The sequence below is a fragment of the Parambassis ranga genome, chromosome 24 (genome assembly GCF_900634625.1).
Source record: "Parambassis ranga chromosome 24, fParRan2.1, whole genome shotgun sequence".
Classification (NCBI taxonomy): Eukaryota; Metazoa; Chordata; class Actinopteri; family Ambassidae; genus Parambassis; species Parambassis ranga.
This window is the reverse complement of record NC_041043.1, coordinates 13,757,740-13,775,854: the sequence shown is the minus strand read 5'-3', so window position 1 is coordinate 13,775,854 and position 18,115 is coordinate 13,757,740. Positions and strand designations below refer to the sequence as shown.

Below are 18,115 nucleotides of genomic sequence, written 5' to 3'. Positions count from 1 at the left end.
ATTGTTGTGTAAAACACAACAATAAAAGTCATAACTGGACATAAATATGATCAAGATATGCATTCTGTAGATGATCAACATGTATAAAAAAAAAGATAATAGTGAAACTTTTTCTCGCTTACGGCCACACCAGCCTGAGAACGCCCGATCTCGTCTGATCTCGGAAGCTAAGCAGACTCGGGCCTGGTCAGTACTTGGATGGGAGACCGCCTGGGAATACCAGGTGCTGTAAGCTTTTTATTCGGTTTTACTTACAGACAGCAGAGGTCGCTGTTTCACTTGTTAATGTAGACAGTTTATTATCTTATTCATGTATCTGATTCTTTTTGTGTTATTTTATTGTTAATGAGGTGAAACTTTGTCACTTTGCAGAACCTTTGCCACCTTGAGTGGTACCGACATCTCGTCTGGCCCATGGACTATGATCACTGCTTTGACCTGAATGACTTGAAGGCTTCATCAGTCCTGTTTACTGTTCTTAGCACCATGGCCTATGATGCAGTGTCCAAATGTAAGATTTTAAAACATTATGCATTATTTTATGCTGTAGCTAAAACCATAGAAATAGGCCAAATACAGTAAATTATTAGATTAGTAGATTGATCATTTGTTTCTCATTTTTGCACCCAATAATAAAGCTGTTTTTTGTAATTTGCTTCTGTTGTTAGACAACAGAGCAAGTCGCTATTTAAAACGTTTATTTGGCAAAACACACACGTAAGTTAATCACAGTACGGTCAATTTGGTGCCATCATGGTGTTTTATTTTGAAAGTTGACCGGATACACTCTGCTGTTCTGGTGTCTTGCTTCCGGTCTGTTTGGTGTAAATTGACGAGTCACACGGGCTCGACAAAGCGCCAAAATAGAACCACACCTTCGGCGCAACGCGTCGCAAACTGCGTCTGGTAGAACAGAACCAGGTGGGGCGGGGGGTGTTAGCTTGATGAAGACTCGCCGGTGTAGATGGGGCGGGTGTACGGTCCACGTCTTCCCGGTCAGATCCGCCCCCCTCGATCCAAATATGGTCACTCCAGGCTCCAAATGTGTCAAGATGGCGACCAGGAAGTAAATACATCGAGCCTTCAAAACGGGAGTTTACAAACTAATGTGTGGCGCCACAATGGCGTCCATCTTTCATGGACGGTCTATGGTCGCGAATCTATGCTGGGAATACATATAACACCACGCAACGGTTCAAGCAGTTTTAAATGTATACCTGAAGGTAATCGATATTTGTGTGTTGAGTTTTGTATGAAATTAGTGGTTCTATCCGCGTCTTCTTCATCTTGAACTTTATTTTGAAAGTTTCAACAGGAAGTGCGGTATTTCCGGGTGTAACTTGACAACATGGAGCAGCTTCCATCCTCCTAGCTTGTTCATTAATTATTCCGGGCAGCCAAGGCGAAAAAACGGCGATGTGTACTCTCAGGGGGTACATGTGTCATTTATGTAGTTTTTACATGATGTAGCTATAATGTTAAATATACCGTTGTTAGGTCAAAACATACCCGGCATACAGATGTTTCCAGCTGGAGGGAAAGACCCGTTAATATGGTGTGATTGTCTGATGGCAGGGACATCAGTGTGATTCTTTTTTTTTTTTTTACTAGACTGTTTTGATGTATTAAGTCGCGGCTACACGATGAGCAATGAAGTGAAGGAGAAACCGACCATCCGCCAGCAGAGCTCGGAGAATAACTCTGTCAGCAGTAGTGAATGGGATATGGCAAATGATGTGTTTGTGTCCGGCTACGACGACAATCCGATGGGAGACAGTGTTGGTGCCGTGGACAGGGACCCAGTGCAGCCGCCGGGCATGGACCGACACCTGCCGCTGCTAAGGGCGGACTCACACCGGTTATCCCAGGATGGCATGATGCTGGGCCTGACTGGGGAGGAGTATCCTGCCTCCTCGTATCTGGACATCGATCCGAACTACACGGAAAGCGATGGAAATGTCACAACCAAGAAACGCATACGGTCCAATAGCTCCAGGCATCGTGGTGAGATAGTGACGGAGCTCGGACCAGAGGAGGTCCGGTGGTTTTACAAAGAAGACAAGCGGACGTGGAAACCTTTCGTCGGACACGATTCTTTGAAAATCGAGATTGTGTATCGGAGGTTTTGTGAACAGGACCCTGACAAGGTCAGACGCCCCGTTGATTCAGCCGAGGCCGACGGGAAGGAGGGAACCCGGTCCGGGGAGAGTCATCCGGAAAGCTGTGCCGTGGACCGGCCGGAGCCAACAGCAGCGGTGGTGCAGCAGCAGCCGGGCGGAGGTCAGCGGTGCTCGGTGTCAGAGGAGGTGAAAGATCCGGAGGACATCAGCATCAACGTGGAGGCAGTGTGCGTCAGAGGGGGGCTGTATGAAGTGGACATCAGAGAGAAGGAATGCTACCCCGTGTACTGGAACCGTGAGCATGCCACTGATTTCTATCCGTTATGATAAAAGCTGTTTTTAATGAGTGACCATGAGCACTAAGCTGCTGCAGTTCAGTCTCACACTCAGTGCTGAAACTGTCACAGAGAGAAGTGTAGTAAAAAAAAATGTGCATTTTGTGCGTAAAACAGTGATTAAAATGCGCAAAAATACACAGTTTACAGTGATGTGAAGCTGTAACCTGAGGGTATTTTGCATTTTTACTTGTTCAACAATATAAATAATTGATACATTGATGGTTTTGCCATTAGGTGAAGTCAATATTAATGGTGGGGAAGTGATTATTATCTATCACTGATGATGATATTTGAGTGAGTTTAGTAAAATATCTTTCCTTCACAAAGCTGACCCGAACAACTCACAGATTGTTTCATATTCACTGGAAATGTTGTGGCACACAAACACACTGAAAACACACAGTTGCCTGTTAAAGTGAGTGTGGCGCTGAACCAGGGGTTAATGCCTGTTGGCCAATAGTAAATGTGATGGGCAGCTTGTGTGTGTGATTGTGTTTTATCCAAACTGCCACGTCAGGTGGTTTCAATACCATTATTTTTTTCCCCTATTAGAAATCTGAGTGGAACACAGCTCATGTCTTCCACTTCTTTAATATCATTTCTTTTTGCGCCTCCCCTTCCCTCAGAGCAAGACCGAATCCCTGTGATGAGAGGTCAGTGGTTCATCGACGGAACGTGGCTTCCCCTGGACGAAGATGAGAGTGACCTCATCGAGCTGGAGCACCTTGCGCGTTTCCGTGGGCAACAGATGAGAGACACCTACGAGATGGAGGCTGTGACCACCACCACCACCGTGGACAGCAAAGACTGTATGGAATGCAAGAATTTAGATCTAGAAAAGCTGTGTGTGTGTGTGTGTGTAGCAGACAGTAGTGTGTGTGGAATGTCTATAGAAGCTGCAGGTGCAGCTATTCAGAGCAAGGCCACAAAACAAGTCAGGTGATGTTATTTTAGCTGACTCCTGCTGAACCAATAGGAAGCTCACCTGAGAGAGGTGGAGGCGCTGAGTGTGTAACTTCTAAAAGCAGAGTTTCACACACATTCCGCACACTCTCATGAGGGAGGATGAATTAATTGCGCTCGAGGAAGTGTGTCAGTCGCTCTTAATCACAGTGTAACTGTCTGTCTCTTAGCCATTCACAGTCTGAAGCTGAGCAGGAGTCACGTGGACTGGCACAGTGTGGACGAGGTGTACCTGTACAGCGACGCCACCACCTCCAAGATCGCACGTACCGTCACCCAGAAGCTGGGTTTCTCAAAAGGTACATGTAGTACTGCTCCGGCGAGCTTTAAAGTTGTCATTTGAATGAGCTTTTTTTTTAGAATTGGTGGAAAAAAAGTCACACTCTCTCCTTCACGTCAGCCTCCAGCAGTGGGACGCGTCTCCATCGGGGCTACGTGGAGGAGGCGGCTCCCGAGGACACGCCGCCTGAAACTACACACATCGTCTTTGTGGTGCATGGTATTGGCCAGAAGATGGACCAGGGTCGCATCATCAGGAACACCAGCATGTAAGATATGTGTTGGTTTTTTTTAGAAGTGAATCCATTAAAAATGATTCTTCAAGTGATTGTTTGTTTGTTTGTTTTTTGGCCCGGTGAGCAGGATGAGAGATGCTGCCAGAAAGATGGAGGAGAGGCATTTCTCTGATCGCACCACAGAGCATGTAGAGTTCCTTCCTGTGGAGTGGAGGTCGAAACTCTTCCTGGATGGAGGTCAGTTTGCTCTTTCAGAATAGAAGCTGAAAAAAGGGGTTTCCCCATTATTGGCCATTATTAGATATGTACAGCAGAAGACCAGAGGTATTGGTCCGAAACTTTTCCCAAAATTTGACAGCCAGTCATCAGTGATGATGAGGATGATCCGAGGTGACTGATGTCTAGTGATTCTGAACAAGCAAAGGCACATAAAGAATGTGTGTTTTTGTTGTTTTTAATTAAAGTTTGTGCTACCTGCAGACACAGTGGACTCCATCACGCCAGACAAAGTGCGAGGACTCAGAGACATGCTAAACAGCAGCGCCATGGACATCATGTACTATACAAGTCCTCTGTACAGAGACGAGGTGAGCCTGGGTTACATGCCAGCCCGAGGTCCAGCCTTCTTGTACCCTCACAGCTTTGGTGCAGCACATTGTCAAACTGCTGGGAGTTTTGGAGTCTGAATCAACTCCCCTCATAACTAAATCCTGGATAAGCTGTTTTAATCCAACATGCCTGACTAGCACTGAATTACAGTATGGGCTGTTTCACTGTGAAGTAACAGATGATTAATTAAGACTCAGAGGAATCAAATATTCATGTGTGTGTGTGTGTGTGTTTGTATAGATTACCCGGGGTTTGACTCGGGAGCTGAACCGTCTATACTCGCTCTTCTGTACGCGGAATCCAGACTTTGAGAAAAACGGGAAGGTGTCCATAGTGTCGCACTCGTTGGGCTGCGTCATCACCTATGACATCATGACAGGCTGGGACCCAGTGCGATTTCATCATCAAGAAGCGCCTGACCCGGAGGAGACAAAGGCCCGGTGGCCTGCAGATGAGGAGCGAAACCTTCAGGAGCAGCTGAGACTGACGCGCCTCAGGTACTGTACTAAAAATAGTGCAGAAGGGTTCAGTATTACTACCAACGTTTGTGCATTTTACTCTGCGTTAATGCTTTTTTCTAAGCCGTGGGAAAGGTTGTGTGAGCTATTGACATCCCCAAGCTGTGAGGCAGGCTGAGTCCTGCTTTGCAGACAACCATTTTATTGCTGTCTGCAGTGCGCTCAGCTGCAAGCACAGAGCAGTTGCATCACAGTGGTGTGACAATGCTGTCTAATTTAAAAACAAAAAAAAGGCTCTTTCAAGATCCTTCTTGGCCAAACATATGCCAGTATTCACACACCGATGAAGGCTGGATTCTCTGACCTTCTTTAATGGCTGAGGAGTTTACTTGTAAAAGAACTGCAGCTGTCGACGGTGCTTGGCTGCACGTTGTGATAAACAGGAACAGTTGATGTAAATTTATTTAAACTGATGTTGTCCTTAGGGATGTCCCGATCAGGTTTTTTTGCCCTCGAGTCCGAGTCTGAGTCATTTGCTTTTGAGTATCCGCCGATACCGAGTCCCGATCCGATACTTTCATTACGGCAAAACGTGTGTACGTGTGTGTGTGTGTGTGTGTCGCCGCACTGGAAGATTTCACACACGCAGCACATCGAGGTCTCGAACCCAGGACCTGTCGCGCCAAAAGCGACTGTCATACCCCTACACTACAAGACACAGAACCACCCTGCACAGAAGGCGTTAACTTTGACAGCCCTAATATATATATTCGAGTCCTGATCGGGAGGCAACATCCGATTCCGATCGAGTCTGAAATCACGTAATCGGGCCCGATTTCCGATCACGTGATCGGATCGGGACATCCCTAGTTGTCCTCAAGCAATTTTATGTATCTATACAGCAGTAGCTGTATAACTAGACCAGGGGTCGGCAACCTTCAGCATTAAAAGAGCCATTTGGGCCTGTTTCCCACTGAACAGAGCACACTTGGGGCCACAAACCCCTAACTACTAATCTACACGACCACTAAATCGGAGGAAATATTAATCTATATATAGGGCTTATATTGATAGATAGATATACATAATATTTGTCTAAACAAGAAAATGCCAGTTTGTATGTTATGTTGATTTCAGTGTGCCGTCATTCATTTCCTCCATGCCGTGGGCTACAGAGGTCAACCTGAAAATGAAACACGTTAGTTCAGGGTCCGATATAAAAATCTGTATTTTCAGAATAACAGCTTGTGTAATTATTTCTTTCGCCTGGTTAATGTGAGTTCTGCTCTTGAACCTCACTGCACAGCGTATCATGTCCATTTCAGTGCTGTAAGACGTCGCTTTGATTTGCACGAAGGATTCAGAGCTCTGATCTGTGAGGCTGGAGCGGTGTTTACTTTTTTTATGTAGTTCATGATGGAAAACACCAGCTCGCACAAGTATGAGGATCCAAAGATCGACGGGACTCCGAATGCAAACTTTTCCATGTTCATATAAGTGTCAGGAATGTCATTCCATGTAGGCTATCGAACACTGTCCTGCGCACAGGACTCGACCGTGACGCATATTTTGACAAAATATTAAACGTTTTATTTTATTATCACGACAGCAGCTCAATCTCCAACTGTTACTATGAAAAAACTGAACGAATCAAATAAAATACATTTAACTGAACTAGACTGATGTCCTTATCTCTGTAATGTGTTTTTAATTCCTCTACTTGATTCCTGTTAATGAAGTTTCTCCACCAATTCATTTTCTCCACCATCCTGTCCAGGTTGAGGGATCTGGAGGATCAGTTCCAGGGTTTGCAGACCTCAGCTTGTGTTGCAGTGCCAGCCTTGAAATTCAAGGTAAAATTCATTCGTCACACATGTTGTTGTTGTTGTTGTTATTGTTGTGTTCAGCATTAATGGCCGATAAATAGGCGTCAGATTTAGTTTCAGAAACCTGATTGAGAGGAGGAGAGTCTTGTTTTTTTCACGTGACCTAATTGCAGCTACTTTCTATGTTGCAGGTAGAAAATTTCTTCTGCATGGGTTCCCCTCTGGCTGTTTTTCTGGCACTGCGAGGAATCCGGCCTGGAAACAATGTAGTGCAGGACCACATCCTCCCGACGTCTATCTGTAAACGCCTCTTCAACCTCTTCCATCCCACCGACCCCGTGGTGAGCTACAGTCACCTCAGCTGCTCCTCAGGTCACACGTTGACCTGCTCTTTAGGATCAGCCTCTCTTCTGAACGACCGTCCTGCAGTTACAACAAATGTGAAAAAAATCCTCACTGACTCCTGCGTTTTGTTTTTGTTTCAGGCATACAGATTGGAGCCTTTAATCTTAAAGCATTACAGTAACATCGCACCTGTGCAAATCCACTGGTAAGACCAGGCATACAGTACAATGCTAATTTGTGTTTCAGTAATCGGAGGTTAATTTCATATGGTGCAGGTACAACACCTCCAGCCCAACGCCGTATGATCAGATCCGACCCACGCTGCTCAACCCCTCAAAGGAGACGACATCTTTCTCAGACTCGGAGAGCATCCCCAGCCCCTGCACCTCCCCGCCGCCGGCCCGACGGCACTATGGAGAGTCCATCACCAGCCTGGGCAAGGCCAGCATCATGGGTGAACACATACACAGAATGATGTGGCTGCATTGATGGTTGTTTTTGCTTTAAAGTAAGAAATAAGGGGGAAAAACTGCCTGCAAAGGAGGTGAAGGCCAACTAATGCTCAGCACTGTCAGTCACAGTAGAAAGTCGATTAGCTGATATTGTAAAAAAAAAAGACCAGCAGTGGGCAGCACATATCGCCTAAACAAATCAATGGAAGCAATTAGTTCCTGACAAAACGTTTTCGGCCCCTCGGAAGTGATGACGAACATTTTACTCTATGCCAGGGGCGGACAATTATTTATTTTTTTTTGTGAGGGCCACATAGACTTCCACAAGAAAAGCAAAGGGTCACATTTTTTCATAAATAATAATATAAATTGGAGACCACTGGTGCAGTATCTACCTTTTTATAAATATGCTCCTGTTACATTTTCATCACTGTAAGAATCATTTACTGGTCCCTCCTCTGTCCTCTCTGTGTGTGTCCATGTCTACTCTGAGTGTGTGCTGGTTGTATGTTGAAACACACACACAGTGCAGAGCAGCACAGATGATGTGAAGATATTTTTACAGAAGAAAACCATTAGAGTTAAAGTACCAGTTAAAGTAGCAAATCCCAGAGTTCTGAACGTCGGGCAAGATCTGAGCTTTTTAAGAGCAGCACCGCGGTAACATCTGAATGCGCCGTAGAGTTTCTGTGTGTGTTACCGTACATTTCAGCATAGTCGCGCAGCATTTTTAAAGCGTACACAGCACGACCGTGTCTCTCCAAAGGGTAGAGGGGGTGACACAGTACTGCAGAGTGAAAGAGACAAGGAGGGTTGGGAAGATGTTACCGGTAGTGCCGTGCTCAACAGCTGACTTTTGCTGCCTTTGTTTAATATTGTGTGCACGGTCCGTGGGCCGCATAGAAGACGCAAGCGGGCCGGGTGTGACCCGCGGGCCGTGCTTTGCCCAGGTCTGCTCTATGCAGTAGATGGGGAGTACTGTTATCGTTTTTCAATAAAGGTTGATTTTATACAGGTTAATGTCATTCAGAGATTCAGAGTTGACTGATAAGATTATTATGAATGAGCTCTTCAGGAAACAAAGTCTATATGTTTGGTGAAAGTATCTTAAAGTAACTAGTGAGTAAATCTGTCGGCTAAGTGTAGTGAAGTAAAAAGTGTTTGAACCAGCAGAGGTCAGGGTAACACAGCTGCTCAGCCTCCACTTTTTTCCGAGGAGTTCCAGCACGGCACAGTGCGTCAGCATGGATCAATGCGCTTCAGGTGATTCGCAGTTATGTTATGTGACGAGTGCTTCTCGCCGCCCCTCAGGTGCCGCCAGTATCGGAAAGGGCATCGGAGGAATCCTGTTTTCCCGCTTTTCCCGTTCCAGTGGCCAGGTGGGAGGAGTTGAGGAGGAGCCTTCAGACTGTGAGGGTGGAGCCTCTGATGTGGAAAACGTGACATTGGGAGAGGAAGGAGTGACGGTGGTAGAGAGCGAGGACAAGGAACACCTAACAGAGGAGGAGAGGAGCGAGGCGGAGCCTACCATGTCCCAGTCCACCTCAGCCGTCATGGACAGCACCTCCTGTAAGCCGGAGAAACCCAGATGTAAACCGCATCGCTCCCCTGTATGTTTCACTACAGTCTGTCTTTTCCCTCTTCCAGTGGAGCTGGAGAGACGAATCGACTTCGAGCTGCGGGAAGGCTTGGTGGAGAGCCGCTATTGGTCAGCGGTGACCTCGCACACGGCCTATTGGTGCTCTTACGACGTGGCCCTGTTTCTCCTCACCTTTATGTACAGACCACAGGAGACACACGAGCCTGCAGAAGACAACACAGACACCTCATAACAGGAGTGCACGGTGACCATGGCAACACACACACACACAGGGGGGGTCAATTCACTTTCTACTCACATCTTTTCAATTGAAGTTGCAATCAGCTGATGGGGAATAGAATAACATGACCTCATTCTGCATCCTCTAATTTTTTTAAATAATTCTTTGCCACGTAAAATAATAAATATAAATAGTGTATGAGTTTTGACTGGTTACAGTATATAAAATTTACTTTTGAAATTATTTAAAATTATCTTTACATTTTTATTTTTATATTGCAGGTTATTATAAATAGGATATATATATATATATAAAGGATTGAAAAATGTTAAGTCTAAATGCACTAAAGTTAAATTTGATGGTCACATTTGATCCTCAAATTTGAACCTCCAGCTGAGCAGTGCTTATAAGTGAAGTGAAACTGAACTGACCCAAAACACACACACACATGCATACACACACATGCATACACACACACACCACCTAAATTCCTTCTAGTTTACACACCTCTATGTGACCTTTGCTCCTGACTGAGTGGACATGTGCACAGCCCTGACTGAGGTGTGTGTGCTCAAAGCCTGTCCCCTGTTTCCTGTGCAAAGCGCCGTACTTGTGATGTCCAGCTGATGGTTACTCATCTGGCCATGTACTGCTGCTGTAACTGTAGCCATAGAGAAAGTCCTACTGCTTGTCTCCTGCTTGAGAGAAATATGTCCTTTTATTTTCCTACTTAGACACTGAGCTGGAAACTTGAATACTTTACAGATAATCAGAAAGAGTCGATAATATCTTAAGTTTAAAAAGCACCAAGTGGTTTTTTTGGACTCCAAAACAATCAGCTTGAGAAAGAAAGGATTTCAGCCAAAAAAAAAAAATCAACCCCATAATAGTAAAATCATCACATAGGGGGAGATAACCTGTGTGTTTGATCATCGTGTTTACACAGACATTGTTTGAGACAGACATGGTGGCCAAATGTTTGTAAGTTGCCAACTAACTATTTACTGCTCTCACTATCTGTTGTTCTTCTCTTGTTTCACAACCACGGCACCTGCTTATGATGCCCCCACACATACAGAGGCTGACGGCCAATAATCAGTGCAGAGAGGTGACCGTGACAGTGTCAGTGAGACATGAAATACTCACTGACTTACCAGTGACAACTCATTCAACGCCATGATGTTTTGTGCCATGGTCATTAAAATCCTATTTTAGGACCAGCTTACAGACAAACATTCAATCCTGCCATAAATGACGCTCTCTCATCTTTTTTTTTCTTTTTTTTTTACATTTATGTTCATTATTGTGTTGTGATACGTTTGCAGTACCGCCTTTTCCAGTTTGAATTTCTGCTCCCTGATGCATGTAAAGTTCCTAACTCCTGTCAGCAGAGATATACGTTTTATGCCTATGATAAAGGAGATATCAGCCTATCACAGAAAGACAGTTTTACAGAACAAAAATGCAGAACAATGCATATTCTTCTATTAAAAACATCAGAAACCCCCCCACCCAAAAAAAACCAACAATCAATATCGGTCGGGTTCTGTGATGTGACTTCCGAACAGCTCTGCCTTCATGAATGCTTTGACACACTCACACTGATCCCATATAAAGATAACCTAATTTTCATGCTTGACAAAGGAGTCCATATTTGAACTATATCTCGTGTAAAAACCTCTGTTTTAAAGTAAGTTTTAAAGAGGTACATGCACTTCCTCATATCTGACCTTGTTTACATGACTCATGTCTGTGTGGTAAACGTCACAGGGATGATGCAGCACCTTGTCTTTTGTGCCATATCTAAGAAGAAGAATTCAAAGAAGTGTGTCCTCCTGATAACACAGGCCGTGTTGTGAGGGTAATCAATCAGGGCAAAAACCAAAAAAAAAAAAAATAGATTTCCATATCACATGCAGCAGAGAATAATGTTTTTGGCAAACACGTTTGATTGGAAATGGCAGTATACTGTTTACATTTTGTGAAGTGCCATGTTTTTCAGTCCTTTATTCTGTTAACTGTCTGCAGCTGTAATCAGATAATCCTTTAAGGCCACTTGCTCAGTTCAATGAAAGGTTCTGGTTATGCTCACCTCCTTTCTACCCTCACTGTACTGTTCCTTCTTCGACGACGTGGTTCTTTACCTTGATAGATATTTGATTTTTCATTAAAACAAAGATGACCTTCGCCTGGCTGGTCTCTTATTTATTTATTTAGCCTGATCTCAGCAGCCTGACACACTTTCATTCAGCCTTCGGTTCTTTTTTGTCTATTTAAGAAAAACATCTTTGAAGTTACACATAAACAAAAAGCTCAGATGTCCTAGTTTTTCCACAAGCATCAAATGCAGCATGAATTTGTGGATCTTGTGGAGCCGAGAGAAAAGTTCAAAGAGTAGAATGACGCTGTTATTTTCACAAAACATGGAAATAATCAGATGATTTTTTTTTCTTCATGCCATTGTTACCCTCCCCAGGAATGATCTATCAACAAAGATCTCTCCTAGAACATGTAATAAGCCACAAGATCACACACGCTTATTTATGTTATGTACCTGAATCCACCATCAGTAGAACACTGAACATCCATGATGTGCATGGCAGAGCTGCAAGGAGGAAGTCACTGCTCTCCCAAAAAAAAAATAGTTTGATAAGCAACTTTAAGCAATTTCCCCCTGGGATTAATAAAGCATTTCTGATTCTGATTTCTGATTAAGCTCATGTGGACAAACCAGGGGGCTGCTGGGAAAATATTTGGTGGACAGATGAGACCAGAGTAGGATTATTTGGCTGAAATAAGAAGCCTGATGTTGGGAGAAAGAACGACAGTGTGTTCCAGTATGTGAACCCATCCTGTCTGTGAAAACACGGTGGTGGTAGTATCATGGTTTTGGACCTGTTCTGCTGCATCTGAACCAGGATGAGCAGCCAGCTTTGGTGGAACAATGAACTCTGAATTATACCAGTGAATTAAACAAAGAAAATGTTGTGAAAGCCCCCGAAACAAGCAGTTCATGAGAGGTAATCCCAACATTTTTTGGCTTCTGAGGCTGAAATTCCTCCAAGCTGTTGTGAGCTCACTAACTGCTGATGTTTTGGTTATATTATTGCAGAAATATGTGTGTGTGTGTTTTTTTTTCATATTGTCTTTAATAATGAGGCACTCTGGGTGTCCACAGAGAGCTCTGTCTGTGAGACAGCTGCTGACTGTTCTCTGGCTGAACCACGTGTCTGTCAGCCACTTGAAATGGGATGGACAGCGCTTGAGTTGCGCCTTCACAGCAAGGCACGCCGTTCGGTGTGCCTCGGATATAAATTCATGCCAAGAACCCTGGGAAATATTTCATGGCTTTAACACGCTGCTTAATTTAACATTTTAACTAACACTGCGCTCTCATTGGAAGACCAAGAGTTTCCACAGGAGGTATAGGGTGGAGGAAAAAAAAAGTTCAAGACCAGGTAAGTGAAATTTCTGACCTAAAGGTGCAGAGTGAGGATGTAGATTAAAGAATTTTAAACAGATATATGAGACAAAATGTGTCTCACAAAAATGTCTTTTAGCACAATCACATTGTGTTTTATGGAAGACAGTAAATTTAAATTCTTTTCAATTTGTTTATTTGGGTAAACAAATATTGTTAAAATTATAGTTATCTTTTCTATTTTAAACTCAGTATTAATGACAATTGTTTTATTAAATCAATTTATTTAGTAAAGATGTTATCTTTTAGTCTTTCCGTCCCTCCCTGCACCGTCTGGACATTTGTTTAGTGACACAGTCGTGTCCATCCATCACCTACAGGTCTCAGGAATACAATGAACATTCAGTCTGCCATCAACAAAGAGGTCTTCATCCCTCGCAATGAGCGCCTGCTGGTGGCGGTGGAGGTGCAGAGGAGGAAGAGGAAGCGGATGTCCTTCCTGCCTCCTGGGGCCAAAGGAGATTACACCACATTCATCTGTGTTTCAGGTTAAAAAGTCTGTGTGTGTGTGTGTGTGTGTGTTTAAAAGGGAAACTTAGCTTAGAATGAGTGTATTATGTGTGATTGACCTCCTCTTCCTCAGTGTGTCCTACTTCCAGAGCTCCCTATTTAACCCTAACCCTAAACTTTTATCAACAAAAGTCCAACAGCTGATGTAATCAGAACGCGTTCCCCACATTTTGGAAGAGGCTGGGACAGGTAACCATGGCAACCACAGAATGGAGGTCAAACATATGAACTCTAATGAAGTGTTTTTGTCTTCTAAATGTGAAACTGAAAGATCAGAACAACACAGAATGTGTCTGAAGTGCAGGAATTTGAGTGTAGTAAACCAGAATGATTATTACAGGATGCTTTATCCTTTTTATCTAGTGACCAACACCAGACCACACCAGCTCTTCATCACAAAGGTGAAGCAGTTTGACGGCTCCTCCTCCTTCACCCGGAGGTCTCAGTGGACGGTGGAGCAGCTCAGACAGGTCAACGGCATCAACCCCAACAAAGTCAGCCGCATTCAGGCATTTTCTTCTCACCAGCAGTGGTCCAAATAAAATGTCACATGAATTAAGTTTGTTTTCCAGGACAGCCCAGAGTTCGACCTGGTGTTTGACAACACTGCGGACCAGTGGGTGGCCAGCTCCTCGGCAGAGAAATGCATCTTTGTCCAGATCCTTTACCACGCCTGCCAGGCTTACTGGGAAGGGAAAGCAGGCCTTCTGGGAAAACCTGGGAAGCTGAGCATCGCAAGCCAACGGGGAAAAGTGAGTCAGAGTGCTGAGCATGAGGTCAGAGCCGGTCCCAGCGGTCACCCCCCTGCATCCAGAACCCTGCAGGCCAGACGGAAGAGCTACGTTCCACCCAAACAGACGGAGTTCATCAACTGCCAGTCCAAACTGACGGGAGGTACGGTCACATGGTTTACTCAAGATTAGAGCCACACAATTCAGATTTTTGATATTAAAGTTAAACCAAAAATCTTAATGTTAAAGGTAGGGTAGGAGATTTTGAAAACTCAGTGAGAGTCAGCCAGATTTGGAAAGTAAACACACGCCCCTTTCTCTCGGAGCTCACCCCGAAGCCACGCCTCCCAATCACATGGAAGCGCATTACCTGAAGACGAGCTGCGGTCTGTGACTTCGGCCATCATGCACGTACCTCTCTGGTGCGTGCAGAGCAGGAAGAGAGTGACAACCAGCCAATACTCCGTGCAGGGTCCACCCGGAGGATTGGCTGATGTTTTTAGCGTTTTATAGCTTCCACAGATGATTCATATTTTTCGTTTTAAAGCGAAACTGCCGAACTAATTGGTTGCAATCGGATTGTAAAGAGAAGTTACACTAATTTAACAAAAAGTGCCCTACCCTACTACCCTACCCTTTAACATCTGAATTTTCATTTTAAATGTGCAGTTTTGACTTTAATCCCAGAATTCCAACTTTTAACTCCAAGATCACATTTTGAATTTTGAACCCAACTTTTTACTTTTATTTTTTTTACTTACAAAATTTAAATTTGTTGAACTCGGGAAAAAAGTCAGAATTCTGTCTTCAGTCTCTTTGAAGTATTGACTTCTTCTGTCAAGTTTGATACTATGAAAACTTTTCATTTCAGATGCCTGCACCATGAATTTGGTCATCTACCGCTGCAAAGCCTTCTTGAATCGCATGAAGAACATGATGGCTGCAAAACAGAGCCGTTCACCAGGTCGAGGTAAGGCAGCCATTAAACTGACTCTCAGGTGGGGGATGTTTGTCTCCAAAAGTTTTACACTGTGAGCATGTAACAGAGACAAAAATAGACTTAAAGACACAAAAATACGCTTTAAAAACTCCGGACGTCTGTGAGCACTTAGCTTGACCTAAACACCTATCACTCCTTCCTTCCGGTTTATTCTGGGACTAAAAACTCAGTGTCCCAGTTTCCTTCATCATCCACTTCATACTGCTCAGGTCATAGCTTGTGTCTCTGGGTCATTTTCTCTCTGTCTTTTTGTCCATTGTGCTCACTGAGCTGCACCTCTCTGCTGCTGCAAAAAGAGCCTCTCTGTGATGTGGATGTCGGATGAGAGAGGACTTTGTTTGGTTTTTTTTCGGGGAGGTCCATACAATGGTCGGTCTTTTGGAAGCCTGGAGGGAGAGGGAGCACGGCACACCATTGAACCCGCTGACGGCGGCGTAATGTACGGGAGACGTGCCAGGCTGCAGCAAGACACCATGTTACAGTTTTACACTTAACCTCAGTCGAACCGTGACATTTAATTCAGTTGATGATGATGATGATGATGATGATGATGATGATGATACAGTATGATGCCAGGCAGACTTCACTGTTAAGCCCTGCCAAGACGATTTTGATATGTTTCTGGGCTCTTAGACAAGAATAGTCCTTAGTTTAACAGATAGTTTAATAGTGTGAGTAATGACCCATTGTTTCCACTTCAATACCAAAAACTCCATCATCCGTCCGTCCGTCCATCCATCCATTTGTCCATCCATTCGTCCATCCGTCCATCCATCCATCCATCCATCCATCCATCCATTCGTCCATCCATTCGTCCATCCATCTATCCATCTATCCATCCATCCATCCATCCATTTGTCCATCCATCCATTGCAATGAAAAATGAAAAATGTTACTGTTACAGCAAACTGTAACAGGAAGAAAAGTCAGATGTCGTTGAACTGTGGTCCTTGAATGCATCATGTATGGATCTATTGAAAATAACTATATCACTAAATTTAGGCTACAGTTGTGACATATTCTAGTGTCCAACAAAAAGGACAACACAACATGGAAAGCATTATTATTGACTCTCAATTACAAGTGGTCATGTGACAAACATCAGTAAATGATTGGCTGATCTGAATTTTCTGATAACAGAACTCTTATTATTATAATACTCTTAATCGTATTATTGATATTCTGTGTGGTTAGGTGAGGTTGTACTTCAAATTAATTAAACATCCCATTCTAAAACATTTCATTCTTTTGTATACAAAGAGTGTTGGAATGAAAGTTGCTAAGGCAAACATGAGCGTTATATTTCAGTGGATAGGAGGTATGGCAGTTTATAGGTTATGGGTTTATATGCATATTTACAGGTCAGTGGCTTCAGTCTGATATGAACTGGTTTTAGACTTCAGATCTGTCCACTGTTGTTGGTATGTATGAGCAGATCAGACTGGGCACGCTGTCAAAAGAAGAACTGTGGGTAATGTGGTCCATAGGATGACCGTGTCTCTGGGGGAGCGTGGAGACAGACTGACTCGTGCTGAGGACAAGACGGTGGAGCTGATGCACAAAGCCCAGCAGTTTGCAGACACCGCTCATAAGGTGACACGAACACCCAGATTTTCTACTTGTATTTCAGCTATCAGCCACAAAATGAATGACTTATCACCTTAATTGTGTATTTTTTTTTTTTTTACAGCTGACCCTGAGGTATTCAAAGTAGATCTGCTGGAGGATGAGGATGAAGTCTTCCTGTAACATGGACACTAACTGTTCCTGAGTGGAGAAAAAAAGATTAAAACGCTTCTTTGACAACCGTGTGTAGCAGTGAGAACTAAATATTCTGTCCTTGTGACTTTTTTTTAACCCTCGCTTTTCCTGTTGGAGACACCTCTGTCTCACTGAGGATCATCTGCACTGTGCTGTGTGAATGTGTACAGAGGTTTACTGTTTACTTTATGAGAAAGCTGGACTGACATTTGTGGGTTGTTTTTTTTTGTATGATGGTTTTAAACACCCCTGACCACTCCAGACCTTTCTATGACAGCCATTGAACTGTTATTTCAGTTTAATTGGTTAAATATCTTCACATATATTGATCGTCTCTGCAACGTATGTGTTTCATTTGAGTATATTACAGTGTGGTATCATGACGTCTGTCTTACTGATGCGTGCACAGTGCAGTGTCTTTTGTGTCGTCCTACATGTTGATGTCCTTGTATGTTGTCTGCTGGTCTGTGTCTATGTGTCTTGTGATGGCGGTCTTTGAGATCTAAGTGTAGGTGGATCAAGGTTGAGAGAACGTCAGAAAGTTGAAAAGCTGCCTTCAGTCGCTTTATGTGATGATGTACTTTGATACATTAAAGAAGTAACTTCTAACAAAACTTCAAGGTTTTTGTTTTGTTTTGTTTTTTTTTTGCTTCTCACATGTGACCACTAGATGGTGCCCAAACAATAAAAACAAAACAAAACCTTGTTAACAGTGGTCAGACTAAAGAAAGTACAGACAAACCTGCAGACAATGATTATTCATTCCTTTCAATTTCATCTAATAGATGTCGATGATTATGTATCATTAAATCAGAGATCATTTTAATTGAACATCACAACAGGGTGGCTTCCAAATCCTTTATTAGCCATAGTAGAACATAACTATAGACTATCAATGAGAGTTTGGCTTGTGTTAAATGATGGGGAAATGTCTGGTGTTTTTGGCTTCACTTTAAAAACATCTCTCTCCTTTCTCCTCTATAGATGCTTAGGTTTAATGGCCATCTTTTTAGAGATTTTGACCATGGATGAATGAGAAGGTTAACCCAAACTGCAGGAGCAGCTACTTGCTTTAAATCTGAGAGAAAAGTGTGTATAAGTGATGTCTTATGTGACAGCTGGACCTGATGGTCTGTGTTGGTTTCATCCAGTCAGTATTTGGCCGACACATTCCCATAGTCCTTCA

General features: G+C 43.6%; 2 protein-coding genes and 1 non-coding gene across 5 annotated transcripts; all 3 read left to right on the top strand.

The window, feature by feature from the left end:
* Positions 1-116: 116 nt before the first annotated feature.
* Positions 117-235, top strand: LOC114429279 (5S ribosomal RNA). The gene has a single exon (XR_003669653.1). It is a non-coding gene; the product is annotated as a 5S ribosomal RNA (ribosomal RNA).
* Positions 236-405: 170 nt separating this feature from the next.
* On the top strand, positions 406-11,633 carry ddhd1b (DDHD domain containing 1b). 2 transcript variants are annotated; one of them, XM_028397639.1, is made up of 14 exons: positions 406-511; positions 1,612-2,415; positions 3,085-3,267; positions 3,592-3,720; positions 3,822-3,969; positions 4,064-4,173; positions 4,417-4,523; positions 4,786-5,042; positions 6,781-6,856; positions 7,021-7,170; positions 7,315-7,379; positions 7,450-7,628; positions 8,938-9,195; positions 9,274-11,633. In XM_028397639.1, exons 1-14 carry the CDS (start codon positions 415-417, stop codon positions 9,456-9,458), a joined length of 2,748 nt encoding a protein of 915 aa, XP_028253440.1. In that variant the 5' UTR covers positions 406-414; the 3' UTR covers positions 9,459-11,633. The 2 variants fall into 2 exon arrangements, with proteins under 2 accessions (XP_028253440.1, XP_028253441.1); XM_028397640.1 differs by lacking the exon at positions 406-511 and adding an exon at positions 1,067-1,223.
* Positions 11,634-12,708: 1,075 nt separating this feature from the next.
* stxbp6l (syntaxin binding protein 6 (amisyn), like) lies at positions 12,709-17,543 on the top strand. Of its 2 annotated transcripts, XM_028397674.1 has the most exons (7): positions 12,709-12,904; positions 13,248-13,415; positions 13,801-13,931; positions 14,010-14,331; positions 15,040-15,138; positions 16,604-16,761; positions 16,859-17,543. In XM_028397674.1, the coding sequence occupies exons 2-7, from the start codon at positions 13,262-13,264 to the stop codon at positions 16,880-16,882; spliced, it is 888 nt and encodes a 295-aa protein (XP_028253475.1). In that variant the 5' UTR covers positions 12,709-12,904; positions 13,248-13,261; the 3' UTR covers positions 16,883-17,543. The 2 variants fall into 2 exon arrangements, with proteins under 2 accessions (XP_028253475.1, XP_028253476.1); XM_028397675.1 differs by lacking the exon at positions 16,859-17,543 and having other exon boundaries at positions 16,656-16,761.
* Positions 17,544-18,115: the final 572 nt, after the last annotated feature.